Here is a 22,471-nt window from a genome sequence, read left to right on the forward strand (position 1 = left end):
TCCGGATATAGTCTGTGCCACACTGGGGTACTATTTCTTACATAACATCTTATAAAACACCGATATGTCATATGATAAGTTATCTTGTGTGTTCAGGATAATTGTTAGAGACTTTCAGATATGTAAAACTGATGTATGATTACTTGTTTTGCAATTGGCCAGTGCATCCTGTCCAGAGTCTTAAATGCTATTGCACAGCCAATGTCACATCATAGCATTCAACAATGCATTCTACAACGAAAGGAGCGGGAGAGATCAACCCATGTCCAACTAAAGACTACATTCTGTAAATAAATTCCTCACCAGCAAAATCAGAGCAATGGTGGAAGTCTAGATAACATGGATTAAGGTCTTGTGGCCAAAGGGTGGTACTAAAAATATCTCTTCACATCCAGGCTAGGGCATGTGATTCTCCCATTAGACATTAAAAAATCTCACGGAATGCCAGCTTCAGATGAGATCATGAGATCTCTGCACTCTGAGATCATGATAAAGTGAGACACAACAAAGACCACTTCATAATTTTTATTTTCTAAGCACAGACAGAAGCAAGATCACTGTACAAATCACCATATGTCCCTCTCCTAGCTAATATGAGTGACAGCTAGTGGGGTTTTTTTTTTTTGCTTTGTTTGTTTGTTTTCACCAATTGCAGCTTTACCCTCACTGTAATCTACTCTCTCTACTCCTAGCTAATATGAGTGACAGCTAGTGGGGTTTTTTTTTTTTTTTGCTTTGTTTGTTTGTTTTCACCAATTGCAGCTTTACCCTCACTGTAATCTACTCTCTCTATACAAGAGGTTTATGAAGATACTCAGTCATAGGAATACCTGTCTTCCTGAGAGTATCCAATCCAGAGCAAAACTCTGCTTCCTTAAGACCTCACCCAAATCACCTAAAATATGTCCGAATGATTTAATATCTCTTTTCTATCACCCTCTTTCTTATATGGCCCACAGTTCCTCATTGTATGTGTTCTCCTTCAATGCTAGGAAAAGTAAACCCAGCTTGTTCAACTACAAATGTGTTCCTGGTGGTTCTTAGCCAGGAGGCATTGACATATTGTTTCACATTAAAGATGATGACAAAGCCAAACGAAGAATCAGTTATGTTTACTACAATAACCCCACATGCTAATATTTCTAACATAACTCTCAGTTCACAAAGACATTTATTTTGTATCCTTTCAATGGGCAATTACAAGGCCTTGAGACTGAGAAGAGGTCTGGCATACTGGTAGAGATATTAACAAGATGAACAGCAAAAAAAGAAATCAAACATAAAGTATATTGAAAATAGATTTTCATGATAGTGGAATGGGAGAAGGAAGGAAAAGGTTGAGTTTTGGACAATGAGATGGAGATGATGGTCTGACTACCAGGTCACAAGCTCTATGGGCCACAGAAGATAAGACCCAAATTCCTCTAATTCCAGAGGACAGGGCTTCAGAACAAACCATCCCTGTGGGTGGCTATCAACCTTCCTCAAGCCCAGGCCCCAGCCTCCAATAACATCTCAACAAGCACGGTGAGACAAATGAGATCCTGATGAGACCGTGCAAATCGAAACGTGACCACTTTGTATTTCCATTTTTCTAACTCCTCCCCACGCCCACAAACATTATCAACCCACTTTGAGGTTATCCAGACAACCTACATATTCAGAAGTAGAAAGAAATGTAAAATTTACTTGGGGAAACTGATGATAGAACAACACTATCTAACAGAACTCTCTACACTGATAGAAATGTTCCATATCTGTGCTGCACACAGCACAATAGCCACTGTTTACACGCAGCCTCTGAGCACTTCAAATGTCGCTAGTGAGACTGAGAGGCTGAATTTTCAATTTTACTTAATTTTAATCAATTTAAATAGTCACATATGACTAGGGGATACCATCTTGGAGAATGTACCTCTTACTGGAAGTCTCCTCACCTGCTGGTGGATGATACTCAGCCACTTACCTTCATCCAAACATGCTCTTCGTGACTGCTTGGAAAATTTTAATTCAATTAGAGTCACCATTCTTCATAAAATTCCATGTGCTTCAAACATGTTAATCAAAACAATCAGTTTCTTGTAGATTCCTATGTTTACCATCACCTTGTATTTTTTTTATTTTTTTAAAATACTTGACAGGTATCACCAATGCAATGCATTGTGTTTATGTGATGAATACTTTTCAGAGACTTAAGGATCTTTTGGGTATTCAAATCTCCCCATCTCGCCACGCCTTGACTAACAGACTAAAAAACAAAGTGAGTGTCAAGGTGGGAGAAGCTTTCCTCCTCATCCTTAGCAGTCAAAAAAAAAGAAAAAAAAATGAAGTCAAAAAATAGGGATTGATATTGGATAAATTGCCCAAACTGGCAAATAGCAACAGTCACGGATTGTGAGAGTTTAAATATTTATTAAATGAGTGTATTTCAGCTGTCACTGTGTGTACATTATTGAACATCTTTCTATTGTAGACAGCAAAAACAATTTAAGAATTTAAAGCTAGTTTGGGAGGAAAACAAAAGCAGAACTCTCAGTCAAGGTGCATTTCTAGATATGTCATGTCTGAATTTCCATACTGAGGATACCTCTCTTTAGATGAAATGGCATCCTCGCATTCAGCTCAAGAATATGTAATTGGAAATTGCTTAGATAGTTTATATAAAGGAAGTGAAATTATTACAGAATAAATAAATAACAATTTTTACCTTTCTACTGAATCAATGACTTACACTTTCCCCCAGTTTAGTTAATTTTTTAAAAAAATGTAATGAAGTCTATTGATTGTAGTTGGTTAGATATATAGAGTATAAGGGAACACTGGGAAGGGGGGCGGAATGAGAAATTAAGGGAAAACATCAAAGGATGCAGCTTCCTGATTGAACTATTTCTTATAACTATTTCTTATAACTAACTCTTATGTAAATATTACTCTAATACTAGTATGTGGGTTTGAGATAATGAAGCCTTTAAAACCTCCTTCAAGGCTAAAAATGAATAAATGAATGAATGAATGAAGAAAGAAAAACAAAGAAATTCAAAAGTAATTTGTTCACTGGATGACAAAGGATAAAATCTCACTGGGAAGAGAAATATAAACAAACGGTAAGGAAAATTCTTGTTTCAACTAAGTAAAACATTAAATCTGGTGATTATTCTATTTAATTTATTTGTTCATCTTGTATGATCTTTTCACACTCCTTCCAAGCATGTATTTATTATTTGTATGGATTCTTTTATTTTTAACATCTTTATTGGAGTATAACTGTTTTACAATGGTGTGTTAGTTCCTGCTTTACAACAAAGTGAATCAATTATACATATACATATGTTCCCATATCTCTTCCCTCTTGCATCTCCCTCCCTCCCACCCTCCCTATCCCGCCCCTCTAGGTGGTCACAAAGCACAGAGCTGATCTCCCTGTGCTATGCAGCTGCTTCCCACTAGCTATCCACCCTACGTTTGGTAGTGTATATATGTCCATGCCACTCTCTCACTTCGTCACAGCTTACCCTTCCCCCTCCCCATATCCTCAAATACATGCTCTAGTATGTCTGTGTTTTATTACCGTCCTACACCTAGTCTCTTCATGACGTTTCTTTTTCTTAGATTACATATATATGAGTTAGCATACGGTATTTGTTTTTCTCCTTCTGACTTACTTCACTCTGTATGACAGACTCCAGGTCTATCCACCTCATTACAAATAACTCAGCTGCATTTCTTTTTCTGGCTGAGAAACATGGATTCTTAAACAGAGCTTTCCATTCTTTGACCGTCTGTAACCACAAAAGTCACTGAATGAAATGCAAACAAATAGGGCATATGAAAGGGAATGGGATGGGGCCAGTTTGCAAGTTAGCAGTAATTAGAAACCAACATACTCAAATCATGACTAGTGTGTTTCTCCTTTTGTGACAAAAACACTTTCTACCTTACCCTTTGGTTGAGTGGCTTGGACTGCTTGTCTTTTGATCCCATTTCCAGATGCCAGGTAATTCTCACTATAATCCAAAGGCATTCCGTTCCAGAGGTTACCAGTCCTGTTCTTAAGTGGGAAAGAGTCTTCCTAATACAATTTGAACATCAAAGATTTCTGAAGAGCAAAGGCCATCAACTTGCTTAAAGAGTACTTTCTCCGGAGCATAAATAATTCATGACAGTATGCCACAGAAAAAGTATATTTAGTACAGGAATAATCTCACACAATCTGCTTCCTTCCACTCCACCCCCATTATAGGGTGTTATAAGATTAGAAATGTTTCTCTGGGGTTAAAATGCTAGGGAAGTTTAAGTCTAACTAACATCTAGATATGCTTACGTTCATAAAGAAATGAAATTGGGTTATTTGTAGTGAGGTGGATGGACTTAGAGTCTGCCATACAGAGTGAAATAAGTGAGAAAGAGAAACAAATGCGAAATGCTAACACATATATATGGAATTTTTTTTAAAAAGTGGTTCTGATGAACCTAGGGGCAGGACAGGAAGAAAGACGCTGATGTAGAGAATGGACTTGGGGAGACGGGGAAGGGGAAGAGTAACCTGGGACGAAGTGAGAGAGTAGCATTGACATATACACACTACCAAATGTAAAACAGATAGCTAGTGGGAAGCAGCTGCATAGCACAGGGAGATCAGCTTGGTGCTTGATGACCACCTAGAGGGTTGGGATAGAAGGGTGGGAGGGAGACACAAGAGGGAGGGGTTATGGGGATATATGTATACATATAGGTGATTCACTTTGTTATACAGCAGAAACCAACACAACATTGTAAACAATTATGCTCCAATAAATATGTTAAAAAAAGATATGCTTAGGTTGAAGAACAACCAATAAAAAGAAGATAATCAGTGTGGTCTGGGGGGTGTGCTCACGTAGTGAGAGACCATAGAAACCAAGTAGCTGCTCTAAACACACCAACTGAAAGAGAAATGAAACTGTTACTTTAACATTCATTTAATCAAACTAAAGGAAACACATACTTTAAGAGAGTTTCACTAAGAGTAGTAGAGTAGGTAGGCTCATATTTTCTGTCTAAAGTCAATAGCTATTTGTCTTCACAGAAATGGTGGGTGGGGCGGGGGGCGTGTCGATGGATCCTAAACCAGGAGGACAGGTTGCCACATTAAGAGCCCAAATGAGTTCTAGAGGTGTCTGGGGGGCTTCAATATTTGTCCTCTTCATATGCTAAGGTAAACAATCTCAAGTGTTATGAGGTACAGTTCAACAAAGCCTCTGACAGAGTTGGTTACGTGAGATGGGCAAGCCTGGTTGGTCCCAGAGAAGGAGCTGGCATCTGCATCAAGCTGGTCGTACCTGAACCCAGTAAAGAGATGCTCAGTTCTCTGAGCATTTTTGCAGGGGTCCTCCCTCTCGGCAACGCCCCTCTTGGTGGAGGAATAGGAAGTTACAAGACACATATATGGGGAAAACCACATCTTGGTTTTCCAGGTTCACTACCTCTAGCTCCTGATCCTTTCTCAGGGAAAGCATCCGGTATCCTGTGTCCTTCCTGAAAACGGCTCTCCCAGCCCTGTCCAAGGAAGACAGGCGCAGGCGGAACGGGAACCTTCTCTGCCAGAGTAAGCTGACCCCGAGGCCACGGTCTGGGCACTGACAGTCTCCTTCATGACCTCCCCGCACTGCTGAATCAGTTCGTCCAGCTGCAGCATGCTGGCTGTGGCCAGGATGGCCACTACTCCCCCACACCGCATGCTGTTGCCCTGGGTGTCGGACACGTAGACGTCCATGCGCCAGAGATTTCTAGTCTGCTCAGTCCAGAGGGGGGCAAGCCAATTCTCTTTGTACACTGGAGTCAGCCAAGTGGCGGGGATAAGCGCATCCTGTTGGATGACGCGTGCTGACATCAGGTCCCAGATTATGTAGGCAAGCCGCAGCTGCTGGAACACTGGCACGAAGGCTCTGCCCTGCTCGGTCTCCAGGATAGGGGTGCCCCCCGACTCCCTCCTGGACCTGGCAAACCACGAGTCGGTGTCAGGCAATAGGGCAGTGCGCGGGCCCCTCCATGTCGGCTGCAGCTGCAAGAACATCCACTTTTTCAGCATGGTGTACACGTCCATCTCCACCTCCATCACCAAGAGATCTGAAGAGGCAATGAGCTCTTTCATGAGATCCAGGCTGATTTCTCGCAATAGCTCCTCACTACGCTGGGTCATCATGTTGTCCAGCAGCCACTGAAGACACATGCTCCTGATGTTCTCGAGTCCGTAGCTTTCAGCAGAGTAGTAGTAGCTGCACACGGTCTGGGCACTGACAGTCTCCTTCATGACCTCCCCGCACTGCTGAATCAGTTCGTCCAGCTGCAGCATGCTGGCTGTGGCCAGGATGGCCACTACTCGACCGGCTGGGATGTGCATGGAGTCTCGGTACAGGGAACCTAAAGCCTCGTGCAGTGCCTCACGATCAATGTTCTCGTCAGGCATCTGCAACTCTATAGTATCCATGGTTGTCTCCCGCCAAGCACCACTGAACATGCTAGCAAAGTACCCTGACTGGCACAAGTGGACCCTATGCAAGTTCCACTCCTCCCCCAGTGCGCGGATCCGCACGTCACTCTCTTCACCTCTCAGGAAGAGTGCCTCATAAACGGACCCTGAACGATCTTTAGCATGTTTCCGGCGGGACACTTTTCTGGGCGGCCCTCCTGGGCCTGTCTTCCGCTTGTGGCTCCCCTGACTGGTGGCGGGTCTGGCCTCTTCGCTCTCCTTCCCTTCCTCTCTCTCTGCCACTACTGCCTCCTCAGCCTCCTCCTCCTCCCCAGTGGCACCTGGCTCCTCTGGGGCACGCTCCTCCGAGTGCCATGGCATCCGACTGCTTCGTGCTCCCATGGCCTATACCTCAGCGGTGCAGTGGATAAGCTTCCTCTCCAGGCGCCGTTGCCATGGGCAGTAGCTCAGCCCAGAGTGCTGCTGGGTACAGATGACGTTTGCTCTAACGTCCTCTTGGACTCCACGCTAAGCCACACCCACTAAGCCCCATCCCGCTGGATAAGGCCACTCTATATACCAGGGATTCCACTCTGTGTATCTTTCCCTCCTGGGATGCTTGCTTTTGGGCTCCCATCATAGCATGATGGTGGAACAGAGGCCTTTGTGTGCGAATTCTCTCCGTTTATTTCAAGAACACAATTCGCTCTTCCCCACCTAAAACAGTTAGTGATCATTCCTTTATGGAGAATTACATCTTGGTCCCAGCTTTGTACTCTAGGCACCTTAATTTCCATAATTAACTTCTTAGGCTTTCTCATCACTTGAGCTGTGAAACCATTTTTTTGTGATAAATGTGGCAATATTTGTCCCCGTGTTTGCTTTGGTCTTTAACTTTATTTTTTATTTTTTTTTTGCGGTACGCGGGCCTCTCACTGTTGTGGCCTCTCGCGTTGCGGAGCACAGGCTCCGGACCCGCAGGCTCAGCTGCCATGGCTCACGGGCTCAGCCGCTCCACGGCATGTGGGATCTTCCTGGACCGTGGCACGAACCCGTGTCCCCTGTATCGGCAGGCGGACTCTCAACCACTGCGGCACCAGGGAAGCCCTCGTCTTTAACTTTTGTTCTAGAATAGCATTGCCAGTTATAGAATCATTTAGAACTGTGTGTGTGCACGCACCCTTGTGCACGTGCATGCACATGTGCATCCAAATCAGCTTCTCAGAGCTCATGCCTCCATTTTCCATAGGCACACCAACCTTTAGTTTGGGGCAAGATCTTAAGTTCCCAAAATACTTTTAGCTTTTTTAAAGGTTTTTATTTTTGTTCCCACTCCACCTGTTTCACCATCTTGAGCTCTCTGTTGGCACTTTTCTTGTTTCATGCAAACAACTGCTCATTCCTCGTGGTCTGAGATCTGGATCAAAGACCACCGTTTCTCACACCTCCAAGGCAGATATATATCTTTCTTCAACTGTACTCCCATCAGGCTTTGATGAAACATTTCTCCCCATATGCCTGCAGTTATTTCATTGTATTATTTTTCACCACTAGATTTTTGAATGTTGGAGGCAAGGACTTTGGATTACCAGCACCAGACACAAGGCTTAGCAAGTAACAAACTTACAGTGAAAGAAAAAGAGGAATGAATGGGATGGTTTTCCATTTTTGAGGAAATGAGTAATATTAAATACTGCACTGACAAGTGTAATATGCTAAACAAATAAGGTGTTGCAGAGAGAGTCTGGATCTTTCAATGACAAGGAAAGTACAATATAAGGGAAAATACAAACAAACAAAAACCTCCTGAAAATGGCAAGCCTCTAAGGTCATTTGACCTTGCCTAAGGAGAATGTTTACATAATTTGAATAGAGTAGTATAGCCACAGGTTACATTCTAAATATTCTTTGTTTTATAGCTTTACAGAGGAGCAGATAAGCGGGTCTACATAAAGGCTGCATGTTCAGTGGTGCTTGGCGGGAGACAACCATGGATACTATAGAGTTGCAGATGCCTGACAAGAACACTGATCATGAGGCACTGCACGAGCCTTTAGGTTCCCTGTACTGAGACTCAATGCTCATCCCACCCGGTCGAGTAGTCACCATCCTGGCCACAGCCAGCATGCTGCAGCAGGATGAGCTGATTCAGCAGTGCGGGGAGGTCATGAAGGAGACTGTCAGTGCCCAGACCGTGTGCAGCTACTACTAATCTGATGAAAGCTACGGACTCCAGAACATCAGGAGCATGTGTCTTCAGTGGCTGCTGGACAACATGATGACCCAGCGTAGTGAGGTGCTATTGCGAGAAGTCAGCCTGGATCTCATGAAAGAGCTCATTGCCTCTTCAGATCTCTTGGTGATGGAGGTGGAGATGGACGTGTACACCATGCTGAAAAAGTGGATGTTCTTGCAGCTGCAGCCGACATGGAGGGCCCGGCGAAGTGCCCTATTGCCTGACACCAACTCGTGGTCTGCCAGGTCCAGGAGGGCGTTGGGGGGCACCCCTATCCTGGAGACCGAGCAGGGCAGAGCCTTCGTGCCAGTGTTCCAGCAGCTGCGGCTTGCCTACATAATCTGGGACCTGACGTCAGCACGCGTCATCCAACAGGATGCGCTGATCGCTGCCACTTGGCTGACTCCAGTGTACAAAGAGAATTGGCTTGCCCCCCTGTGGACTGAGCAGACTAGAAAGCTCTGGCCCATGGACATCTACGTGTCCGACCCCCAGGGGAACAGCATGTGGTGTGGGGGCCAGCTCCACAGGGACAAGAAGTGCAGCTGGCGGTGGGAAGGCTTAAACTTCAGCTGGGACCTGGTGGTGTGCTATGCCAACCAGCACATCATTTTACAGTGCAGCTCACTGAACGAATCCTGCAGCCTCGGGGTCAGTTTACTATGGCAGAGAAAGGTCTCGTTCCGGTGTGCCGGTACTCCTTGGACAGTGCTGAGAGAGCCATTTTCAGGAAGGACACAGGATACCAGATGCTTTCCCTGAGAAAGGATCAAGAGCTAGAGGTAGTGAACCTGGAAAACCAAGACGTGGTTTTCCCCATATATGTGTCCTGTAACTTCCTGTACCTCCACCGAGAGGGACATTGCCCAGAGGGAGGACCCCTGCAAAAAAGCTCAGAGAGCTGAGCAGCTCTTTCCTGGGGTCAGGGATGACCAGCTTGGTCCAGATTTCAGCTCCTTCTGTGGACCAACCAGGCTTGCCCATCTCTGATAACCAACTCTGTCAGAGGCTTTGTTGAACTGTAGCTCATAGTACTTGAGATTGTTTACCTGAGCGTATGAAGAGGACAAATTTTGAAGCCCCCCAGACACCTCTAGAACTCATTTGTTCTCTTAATGTTGCAACCTGTCCTCCTGGTTTAGGATCCTTCGACCCGCCCCCTGCCCCGCCCATCATTTCTGTTTAGACAAAGAGCTATTGACTCTAGAGAGAAACTGTGAGCCTACCTACTCTACTACTCTTAGTGAAATTCTCTTAAAATATGTGTTTCCTTTAGTTTGAGTAAATGAACGTTAAAGTAACAGTTTCATTTCTCTTTCAGTTGGTGTATTTAGAGCTGCTACTTGGTTTCCATGGTCTCTCACTACGTGAAGACAGGCCCCAGACCACACTCATGATCTTCTTTTTATTGGTTGTTCTTCAACCTAAGCATATCATTTTTTAACATATTTATTGGAGCATAATTGCTTTAAAATGTTGTGTTGGTTATTGCTGTATAACAAAGTGAATCACCTATATGTATACATATATTCCCATAACCCCTCCCTCTTGTGTCTCCCTCCCACCCTCCCTATCCCTCCCCTAGGTGGTCATCAAGCACCAAAGTGATCTCCCTGTGCTATGCAGCTGCTTCCCACTAGCTATCTGCTTTACATTTGGTAGTGTCTATATGTCAATGCTACTCTCTTACTTCGTCCCAGCTTACTCTTCCCCTTCCCCGTCTCCCCAAGTCCATTCTCTACATCAGCGTCTTTCTTCCTGTCCTGATTAACCCCTGGTTAATCAGAAATATTTTTTTTTTAGATTCCATATATGTGTGTTAGCATAAGGCATTTGTTTTTTCTCTTTCTGACTTACTTCACTCTGTATGGCAGACTCTAGGTCCATCCACCTCACTACAAATAACCCAATTTCATTTCTTTTTATGAACGTAAGCATATCTTGATGTTAGTTAGACTTAAAATTCCCTAGCATTTTAACCCCGGAGAAACATTTCAAATCTTATAACACCCTATATTGGGGGTAGAGTGGAAGGAAGCAGATTAACTCTGTGAGATTAATCTTGTACTAAATATACTTTTTTTCTGTGCTATGCAGCTGCTTCCCACTAGCTATCTGCTTTACATTTGGTAGTGTCTATATGTCAATGCTACTCTCTTACTTCGTCCCAGCTTACTCTTCCCCTTCCCCGTCTCCCCAAGTCCATTCTCTACATCAGCGTCTTTCTTCCTGTCCTGATTAACCCCTGGTTAATCAGAAATATTTTTTTTTTAGATTCCATATATGTGTGTTAGCATAAGGCATTTGTTTTTTCTCTTTCTGACTTACTTCACTCTGTATGGCAGACTCTAGTTCCATCCACCTCACTACAAATAACCCAATTTCATTTCTTTTTATGAACGTAAGCATATCTTGATGTTAGTTAGACTTAAAATTCCCTAGCATTTTAACCCCGGAGAAACATTTCAAATCTTATAACACCCTATATTGGGGGTAGAGTGGAAGGAAGCAGATTAACTCTGTGAGATTAATCTTGTACTAAATATACTTTTTTTCTGTGGCATACAGTCATGAATTATTTATGCACCAGAGAAAGTACACTTTAAGCAAGTTGATGGCCGTTGCTCTTCAGAAATCTTTGATGTTCAAATTGTATTAGGAAGACTCTTTCCCACTTAAGAACAGGACTGATAACCTCTGGAACGGAATGCCTTTGGATTATAGTGGGAATTACTTGGCATCTGGAAATGGGATCAAAAGACAAGCAGTCCAAACGAGTCAATCAAAAGGATAAGGTAGGGTTTCCCTGGTGGCGCAGTGGTTGAGAGCCCGCCTGCCGATGCAGGGGATACGGGTTCGTGCCCCGGTCCGGGAAGATCCCACATGCCGCGGAGCGGCTGGGTCCGTGAGCCATGGCCGCTGGGCCTGCGCGTCTGGAGCCTGTGCTCCGCAACGGGAGAGGCCACGACAGTGAGAGGCCCTCATAACGCAAAAAAAAAAAAAAAAAATGCCCCTCCGGAGCCTGTGCCCCGCAACGGGAGAGGCCACAGCAGTGAGAGGCCCGCATACCAAAAAAAAAAAAAAAAAAAAAAAGGATAAGGTAGAATGTGTTTTTGTCACAAAACGAGAAACACACAGGTCATGATTTGAATATGTTGGTTTCTGATTACTGCTAACTTGCAAACTGGCCCCATCCCATTCCCTTTCACATGCCCTACTTGTTTGCATTTCATTGAGTGATTTTTGTTCTTAAAGAAGGTCAAAGAATTGAAAGCTCTGGTTAAGAAACCATACAAATAATAAATACATGCTTGGTAAGAGTGTGAAAAGTTCATACAAGATGAACAAATAAATTTAAAAGAATAATCACCAGATTTAATGTTTTACTTAGATGAAACAAGAATTTTCCTTACCGTTTGTTTATATTTTTCTTCCCAATGAGATTTAACCTTTGTCATCCAGTGAACAAATTACTTTTGACTTTCTTTGTTTTTCTTTCTTCATTCATTCATTCATTTATTCAATTTTACCCTTTAAGGAGGTTTTAAAGGCTTCATTATCCCAAACCCACATACTACTATTAGAGTAATATTTACATAAGAGTTAGTTATAAGATATAGTTCAATCAGGAAGCTGCTGTTGCATCCTTTGATTTTTGCCCTTAATTTCTCATTCCGCCCCCCTTTGCAGTGTTACCTTATACTCTGTATATCTAACCAATTACAAACAACAAACTTCATTACACTTTTAAAAAAATAATAATTAACCTCGGGGAAAGAGTAAGTCATTGATTCAGTAGAAAGGTAAAAATTGTTATTTATTTTTCTGTTAAGTATTTCAGATTTAATGTTTTACTTAGATGAAACAAGAATTTTCCTTACCGTTTGTTTATATTTTTCTTCCCAATGAGATTTAACCTTTGTCATCCAGTGAACAAATTACTTTTGACTTTCTTTGTTTTTCTTTCTTCATTCATTCATTCATTTATTCAATTTTACCCTTTAAGGAGGTTTTAAAGGCTTCATTATCCCAAACCCACATACTACTATTAGAGTAATATTTACATAAGAGTTAGTTATAAGATATAGTTCAATCAGGAAGCTGCTGTTGCATCCTTTGATTTTTGCCCTTAATTTCTCATTCCGCCCCCCTTTGCAGTGTTACCTTATACTCTGTATATCTAACCAATTACAAACAACAAACTTCATTACACTTTTAAAAAAATAATAATTAACCTCGGGGAAAGAGTAAGTCATTGATTCAGTAGAAAGGTAAAAATTGTTATTTATTTTTCTGTTAAGTATTTCACTTCCTTTATATAAACTCTCTAAGCAATTTCCAATTACATTTTCTTGAACTGAATGCCAGGATGCCATTTCATCTAAAGAGAGGTATCCTCACTATGGAAATGCAGAGACTACTTATGTAGAAATGCACCTTGACTGAGAGATCTGCTTTTGTTTTCCTCCCCAACTAGATTTAAATTCTTAAATTGCTTTTTGCTGTTTACAATAGAAAGATGTTCAATAATGTACACACAGTGACAGCTGAAATACACTCATTTAATAAACATTTAAACTCTCACAATCCGTGACTGTTGCTATTTGACATTTTGGGCATTTTATGCAATATCATTCCTTATTTTTTTACTTCATTTTTTTTCTTTTCTTTTTGACTGCTAAGGATGAGGAGGAAAGCTTCACCCACCTTGACACTCACTTTGTTTTGAAGCCTCTTAGCCAAGGTGTGGGGAGATGGGGAGGCAGTCCAGATGTATAGACATGGTAATGCTACAGGAAACAACCACACTAAATAACAGCAAACTAAACACCACCCCAAAGGAGAGGTACCCCTATGGGATACAGTGCAGTCCTTGATAATGATGAGGATTTATCCCTGTCTCTGTCTTTCCTTCTCTGTATATCTATCTCTGTCTCTCTGTCATTCCTTATCTCGGTCTCTATTGTCTCTGTCTGCATCCCTGTCTATCTCTATCTACCTCTGTCTTTGTCTACCTCTGTCTCTGTCTCAGTCTGTCTATCTCTGTCACTCTCTGTCGCCGTCTTACTGTCCCTATCTTTCTGTTTCCCTCTGTCTCTGACAATCTGTGCCTCTCTGACTGTGTCTGTCTGGGTGTCTATCTTTCTGTCTCTGTCTCTGTATCTCTCTGGTGTTTGTAAATCTGTCTGTATCGGTGTCTCTCTGTGTCCATTGTCTCTTTCTCCATCTGTCTGTCTTTGTCTTTCCCTTTCTGTCTCGGTCTGTCTCTGTCTCAATCTGTCTCTGTCTCTCTGTCTCTCTCCTCTCTCTGTCTCCCTCCCTCCCTCCCTCCCTCTCTCACTATCTCTGTCTTTGTCTCTCTCCATCACTATCTCTATGTCTACATTTCAATGTGAACCCATGTGCAACTAAAGACTACATTCTCTAAATAAATTCCTCAACAGCAAAATCAGAACAATGGTGGAAGTCTAGAAAACATGGATTATGGTCTTGTGGCCAGAGGGGGTTACTAAAAATATATCTTCACATCCAGGCTAGGGCATGTGATTCTCCCATTAGACATTAACAAATCTCACAGAAAGCCAATTTCCGATGAGATCATGAGATCTCTTCACTCTGAGATCATGATAAAGTGAGACACAAAAAAGGACGCTTCATATTTTTTTTCTAAGCACAGACAAAAGAAAGATCACTGTACAAATCACCATATATGCCTCCTGTTGCTAAGATGAGTGACAGCTAGTTGGAGGGATTTGTATTAGTTTTTGTTTTTCTGCTTTGTTTGTTTGTTTGTTTTCACCAATTGCAGCTTTATCCTCACTCTAATCTAGTCTGTCTATACAAGAGGTTTATGAAGATACTCAGTCACAGGCATACCCTGTCACCCTGATAGTATCCAATCCAGATCAAAACTCTGCTTCCTTGACACCTCACCCAAATCACCTAAAACATGTCCGAATGTTTTAATAACCCTTTTCTATCACCCTCTGACTTATATGGCCCACAGTTCCTCATTGTCTGTGTTCTCCTTCACTGCAAGAAAAAGTAAACACAACTTGTTCAAGTACAAATGTGTTCTTGGTAGTCCTTAGCTGGGAGGCGTTGATATATCGTATCACGTTAAACTTGATGACAAAGCAAAACGAAGAATTAGATGTGTTTACTACAATAACCCCACATGCTAATATTTCTAATATAACTTTCAGTTCTCAAAGAGATTTATTCTGTATCCTTGCAACCGGAAATTACCAGGCATTGGGGCTGAGAAGAGGTCTGGCTTGTGTGTTCAGGATAATTGTTAGAGACTTTCAGATATGTAAAACTGAACATTCCAACAGATCTTGTTCCCCTGGGGTGGCTGGGTGGGGGGGATTACCCAGTAACAGTCAAACCAATTTCTTTTAAAAAATCTCCCAGGAAGAGTAACTGACTCCCTCTTCCTATATGCTTTGTGACCTGCTATCCTCACATTAGGGAAAATAATAACTAGCAAGGATGGCCACAAACTTGTCTTTGATTCTGACAAAAGTCATGTGGCTATCAGAAGTGAATGCAGCTAGATTCATTGCCTGGTTTTTACAATCTAGGCCCTTGATTTCAAGACTTGTTTCACGGACTAATAATCATTGTGTTTTGTATGATTATTTGTTTTGCAGTTGGCCAGTGCATCCTGTCCAGAGTGCTAAATGCTATTGCACAGCCAATGTCACATCAGAGCATTCAACGATGCATTCTACAACGAAAGGAGAGGGAGAGATCAACCCATGTCCAACTAAAGACTACATTCTCTAAATAAATTCCTCACCAGCAAAATCAGAGCAATGGTAGAAGTTTAGAGAACATGGATTAAGGTCTTGTGGCCAAAGGGGGGTACTATAAATGTCTCTTGACATCCAGGCTAGGGCAAGTGATTCTCCCATTAGACATTAAAAATTCTCAGAGAATGCCAACTTCAGATGAGATCATGAGATCTCTTCACTCTGAGATCCTGATAAAGTGAGACACAAGAAAGGCTGCTTCATAATTTTTTTTCTAAGCACATACAAAAGCAAGATGACTGTACAAATCACCATATATCCCTCCCCTTGCTGATATGAGTGACAGCTAGTTGCGGTTTTTTGTTTTTGTTTTTGTTTTTCTGCTTTGTTTGTTTGTTTGTTTTCACCAATTGCAGCTTTATCCTCACTCTAATCTAGTCTGTCTATACAAGAGGTTTATGAAGATACTCAGTCACAGGCATACCCTGTCACCCTGATAGTATCCAATCCAGATCAAAACTCTGCTTCCTTGACACCTCACCCAAATCACCTAAAACATGTCCGAATGTTTTAATAACCCTTTTCTATCACCCTCTGACTTATATGGCCCACAGTTCCTCATTGTCTGTGTTCTCCTTCACTGCAAGGAAAAGTAAACCCAACTTGTTCAAGTACAAATGTGTTCTTGGTAGTCCTTAGCTGGGAGGCGTTGATATATCGTATCACGTTAAACTTGATGACAAAGCAAAACGAAGAATTAGATGTGTTTACTACAATAACCCCACATGCTAATATTTCTAATATAACTTTCAGTTCTCAAAGAGATTTATTCTGTATCCTTGCAACCGGAAATTACCAGGCATTGGGGCTGAGAAGAGGTCTGGCATACTGGTGGAGATATTAACAAGATGAACAGTAAAAAAAGAAATCAAACATAAAATATATTGAAAATAGATTTTCATGATAGTGGAATGGGAGAAGGAAGGAAAAGGTTGAGTTTTGGTCAATGAGTTTGAGATGATGGTCTGACTACCAGGTCACATGCTCTATGGGCCACAGAAGATAAGACCCAAATTCCTCTAATTCCAGAGGACAGGGTTTCAGAAACAAACATCCCTGTGGGTGGCTACCAACCTTCCTCAAGCCCAGGCCCCAGCCTCAATAACATCTCAACATGCACAGTGAGACAAATGAGATCCTGATGAGGCCCTGCAAATCCAAACGTGACGACTTTTTATTTCCATTTTTCTAACTCCTCCCCACCCCCACAAAAATCATCAACCCACTTCGAGGTTATCCAGGCAACCTATGTATTCAGAGAAGAAAGAAATGTAAAATTTACTTGGGGCAACTGATGATAGAATAGCACTATCTAACAGAACTCTCTGCACTGATAGAAATGTTCCATATCTGTGCTGCACACAGTATAGTAGCTACTGTTTACACGCAGCCACTGAGCACTTCAAATGTCATGTTGTTTTTCTGCTTTGTTTGTTTGTTTGTTTTCACCAATTGCAGCTTTATCCTCACTCTAATCTAGTCTGTCTATACAAGAGGTTTATGAAGATACTCAGTCACAGGCATACCCTGTCACCCTGATAGTATCCAATCCAGATCAAAACTCTGCTTCCTTGACACCTCACCCAAATCACCTAAAACATGTCCGAATGTTTTAATAACCCTTTTCTATCACCCTCTGACTTATATGGCCCACAGTTCCTCATTGTCTGTGTTCTCCTTCACTGCAAGGAAAAGTAAACCCAACTTGTTCAAGTACAAATGTGTTCTTGGTAGTCCTTAGCTGGGAGGCGTTGATATATCGTATCACGTTAAACTTGATGACAAAGCAAAACGAAGAATTAGATGTGTTTACTACAATAACCCCACATGCTAATATTTCTAATATAACTTTCAGTTCTCAAAGAGATTTATTCTGTATCCTTGCAACCGGAAATTACCAGGCATTGGGGCTGAGAAGAGGTCTGGCATACTGGTGGAGATATTAACAAGATGAACAGTAAAAAAAGAAATCAAACATAAAATATATTGAAAATAGATTTTCATGATAGTGGAATGGGAGAAGGAAGGAAAAGGTTGAGTTTTGGTCAATGAGTTTGAGATGATGGTCTGACTACCAGGTCACATGCTCTATGGGCCACAGAAGATAAGACCCAAATTCCTCTAATTCCAGAGGACAGGGTTTCAGAAACAAACATCCCTGTGGGTGGCTACCAACCTTCCTCAAGCCCAGGCCCCAGCCTCAATAACATCTCAACATGCACAGTGAGACAAATGAGATCCTGATGAGGCCCTGCAAATCCAAACGTGACGACTTTTTATTTCCATTTTTCTAACTCCTCCCCACCCCCACAAAAATCATCAACCCACTTCGAGGTTATCCAGGCAACCTATGTATTCAGAGAAGAAAGAAATGTAAAATTTACTTGGGGCAACTGATGATAGAATAGCACTATCTAACAGAACTCTCTGCACTGATAGAAATGTTCCATATCTGTGCTGCACACAGTATAGTAGCTACTGTTTACACGCAGCCACTGAGCACTTCAAATGTCATGAGACTGAGAGACTGAATTTTCAATTTTACTTAATTTTAATCAATTTAAATAGTCACATATGACTAGGGGCTACCATTTTGGAGAATGTACCTCTTACAGGAAGTCTCCTCACCTGCTGATGGACCATACTCAGCCACTTGCCTTCATCCAAAACATGCTCTTCATGACTGCTTGGAAAATTTTAATTCTCTTAGAGTCACCGTTCTTCATAAAATTCCATATGCTTCAAACATCCTAATGAAAACAATCAGTTGCTTGTAGATTCCTATTTTTACCATTGCCTTGTATTATTTTTATTGGTATTTTTTAGATAATTGACAGGTATCGCCAATGTAATGCATTGTGTTTATGTGATGAATACTTTTCAGAGTCTTAAGGATCTTTTGGGTATTCAAATCTTTGCATGAATTTGCCCAGGTGGTTTTTAATCACTTCCACTGCATCATATTACCCTGCTAGTGTTTAAAGCAAGATTAATAGTTGAGTTTTGCTACAATATGGTGTGAAATTATTCTTTGTTGCCTAATCTCAGAATCTAATCAAAACAATCGATGTGGAAAATGTGTTCACAGACTAAACCAAACTTTCCCCTGCACCGTTAAAACAAATCTTTCCCAAAGACTGTTCATGTATCAATTGTCTATTTGTTGTCTAAACAAATGAGGTAAATTTCAGTTCTCTTGCCTACTAGAGAAAACACTGCCTATCTTTAGAACATCACGAACAGAGAAATTTGATTCCTGAAACTCAAACAAACACTTGAGGAAGTATTAATTTCAGCCAACGTCTTGGTTGTTATCTCCTTACCACCATCAATGTCTTTCTATTTATTTATTCAAATGAGGAAGGAAGCTACAGTTAGATTAAAATTGGTTGCCTGGACCATAAGTTCGATTTTGTTCCTTTGTATATTGTAGCACCTTTGAGATTTCCATGTTGTGGGGCACACCGTTGCCTATAGTTCTGGATTCAAAGTAGAGCTCTGTGAATTTGAGACTCTATGACATTTAGATGGTAACGGGAGTCAAGCAAGTAAACCTTGGAACATAGGGCAGGTGATACACCCCTTTCAAGAGATTCATCCTGAATAAAGGGAAGGGCATCAAGGCCCAGGTAGCTGAGTGGACAAGGAAAGGGTGGAACCTTATGTGGGCTCATGAAATATCAGTCTCTTAGGAGTCATGTAAATAGCTAAACAGGTGATGACATTGGAACCTTGGATCTTGTTTCAATCCACTTATTTCAATATGAATCTTACTGACCCCAATTCAAAATTTTATGTTTAATCCCATGGTTTGTGTTGTGTACTTATATAAAATAGGTGCATTTTGCTATTTTAACTCTCATCAGGCAGCTTCATGTCCAAATTCTGTGGTTGAGACTTGCAAGCAACTTCCTGTAGACCCTGTGCCTAGACACTCCCTCTTGTTTTTCTTTTCCTCTTAAAGAAAATGGTTTTCTTTTTTTTAGCAAATGATGGACCTTTCATTAAAATTCCAATGTCATCTTTGTGCTGTTTATATATAGACCCTTTCCACAGTAGCATACTTTACCCTTGTGTGCTATCTGTGTCCATCCCACGTACATCCCTGGGACACTGCGTTCTCCTTCGTAGGCCATTGTTTATTTAGGTCTCTTAAGTCTTTGAACATTAACGCTAACCTTTATCTTCTTACAGCATCTGTCTCCGGGATACCACTGGTAGGGAACCTAAGAGAAGAGGGTTCGTGTACTGAATTGTAATAACCTTTCATTCCTGTCTCCTTAAGACTGGCAGAGACAGAGGCAGACTATCAAAAGATGTAACAGAGCCAGAGGCAGAAACAGCCAGAGACAGGACAGCCTGACAGAAAAACAGAGATAGCTGGTCGGGCAGGCTTAGAAATCCCAACAGATGGACAGAGCCAGATATAACATCCCCTCCCCAAGAAGAGACAGGTAGAAAGGGATACACAAAAAGGGGCAGAAAAAGACTGATAGAAATAGATAGAGAGAGAGACAGGGAGACAGAGAAAGACGTACCCAGACAGGGACAGACAGACACATGTACAAACTAAGACAGAGAGCGACGGTTACAGATAGAGACAGGGAGACAGGCAGAGGCTGATAGACACAGATGGGAAGAGAGAGACAGACAGACTGAGAGCCAGATGCAGACAGCGAAAGAGGCACATTGAAATGTAGACGTAGAGATAGTGATGGAGAGAGACAAAGACAGAGACAGAGAGGGAGGGAGGGAGGGAGGGAGGGAGACAGAGAGAGGAGAGGGACAGAGACAGAGACAGATTGAGACAGAGACAGACCGAGACAGAAAGGGTAAGACAAAGACAGACAGATGGAGAAGGAGACACATGAACACAGATAGATACCAATACAGACAGATTTAGAAACACCAGAGAGATACAGAGACAGAGACAGAAAGATAGACACCCAGACAGACACAGTCAGAGAGGCACAGATTGTCAGAGACAGAGGGAAACAGAAAGATAGGGACAGTAAGACGGCGACAGAGAGTGACAGAGATAGACAGACTGAGACAGAGACAGAGGTAGACAAAGACAGAGGTAGATAGAGATAGACAGGGATGCAGACAGAGACAATAGAGACCGAGATAAGGAATGACAGAGAGACAGAGATAGATATACAGAGAAGGAAAGACAGAGACAGGGATAAATCCTCATCATTATCAAGGACTGCACTGTATCCCATAGGGGTACCTCTCCTTTGGGGTGGTGTTTAGTTTGCTGTTATTTAGTGTAGTTGTTTCCTGTAGCATTACCATGACTGTACATCTGGATCTGCCTCCCCATCTCCCCACACCTTGGCTAAGAGGCTACAAAACAAAGTGTCAAGGTGGGTGAAACTTTCCTCCTCATCCTTAGCAGTCAAAAAGAAAAGAAAAAAAATGAAGTCAAAAAATATGGACTGATATTGCATAAAATGCCCAAAATGTCAAATAGCAACAGTCACGGATTGTGAGAGTTTAAATGTTTATTAAATGAGTGTATTTCAGCTGTCACTGTGTGTACATTATTGAACATCTTTCTATTGTAAACAGCAAAAAGCAATTTAAGAATTTAAAGCTAGTTGGGGAGGAAAACAAAAGCAGATCTCTCAGTAAAGGTGCATTTCTAGATAAGTATTCTCTGAGTTTCCCAAGTGAGGATACCTCTCTTTAGATGAAATGGCATCCTGGCATTCAGCTCAAGAAAAAGTAATTGGAAATTGCTTAGAGAGTTTATATAAAGGAAGTTAAATTGTTACAGGAAAAATAAATAATAATTTTTACCTTTCTACTGAATCAATGACTTACTCTTTCCCCGAATTTAATTATTTTTTTTAAATGTAATGAAGTTTGTTGTTTGTAATTGGTTGGATATACAGAGTATAAGGCAACACTGTGAAGGGAGGCGGAATGAGAAATTAAGGGCAAACTTCAAAGGATGCAACAGCAGCTTCCTGATTGAACTATTTCTTATAACTAACTCTTATGTAAATATCACTCTAATACAGGTATGTGGGTTTGGGATAATGAAGCCTTTAAAACCTGCTTAAAGGGTAAAATTGAATAAAAGAAAGAATGAATGAAGAAAGAAAAACAAAGAAAGTCAAATCTAATTTTTTCACTGGATGACAAAGGATAAAATCTCATTGGGAAGAGAAATATAAACAAACGATAAGGAAAATTCTTGTTTCAACTAAGTAAAACATTAAATCTGGTTATTATTCTTTTTAATTTATTTGTTCATCTTGTATGAACTTTTCATACTCTTTTCAAGTATGTATTTATTATTTGTATGGATTCTTAACCAGAGCTTTCCATTCTTTGGCCTTCTTTAAGCACAAAACTTACCCAATGAAATGCAAACAAGTAGGGCATGTGAAAGGGAATGGGATGGGGCCAGTTTGCAAGTTAGCAGTAATCAGAAACCAACATACTCAAATCATGACTAGTGTGTTTCTCTCTTTCTATCTTATCCTTTTGATTGACTTGTTTGGACTGCTTGTCCTTTGATCCCATTTCCAGATGCCAAGTAATTCCCACTATAATCCAAATGCATTCCGTTCCAGAGGTTACCAGTCCTGTTCTTAAGTGGGAAAGAGTGTTTCTTAATACAATTTGAACATCAAAGATTTCTGAACAGCAAAGTCCATCAACTTGCTTAAAGTGTACTTTCTCTGGTGCATAAATAATTCATGCCTCTATGCCACAGAAAAAAGTATATTTAGTACAAGAATAATCTCATAGAATTAATCTGCTTCCTTCCACTCCACCCCCAATATACGGTATTATAAGATTTGAAATGTTTCTCTGGGGTTAAAATGCTAGAGAATTTTAAGTCTAACTAACATCAAGATATGCTTCTATTCAAAAAAGAAATGAAATTAAGTTATTTGTATTGAGGTGGATGGACCTAGCGTCTGCCATACAGAGTGAAGTAAGTCAGAAAGA

At 41.3% G+C, this 22,471-nt stretch overlaps 2 protein-coding genes across 2 annotated transcripts in view; both read right to left on the reverse strand.

Moving 5' to 3' along the window:
• Positions 1 to 22,471, reverse strand: part of LOC129391728 (protein Abitram-like) — a 169,404-nt gene that overhangs the window by 19,010 nt on the left and 127,923 nt on the right. The gene's annotated exons all lie outside the window — the stretch shown is intronic.
• LOC112062650 (germ cell-less protein-like 1) lies at positions 5,483 to 6,850 on the reverse strand. The gene is made up of 2 exons (XM_055081902.1): positions 6,790 to 6,850; positions 5,483 to 6,624 (listed from the first exon to the last, which is right to left on the reverse strand). The coding sequence occupies exons 1-2, from the start codon at positions 6,848 to 6,850 to the stop codon at positions 5,483 to 5,485; spliced, it is 1,203 nt and encodes a 400-aa protein (XP_054937877.1).

The sequence above is a fragment of the Physeter macrocephalus genome, chromosome 21 (assembly GCF_002837175.3).
Source record: "Physeter macrocephalus isolate SW-GA chromosome 21, ASM283717v5, whole genome shotgun sequence".
NCBI classification, from domain to species: Eukaryota; Metazoa; Chordata; class Mammalia; order Artiodactyla; family Physeteridae; genus Physeter; species Physeter macrocephalus.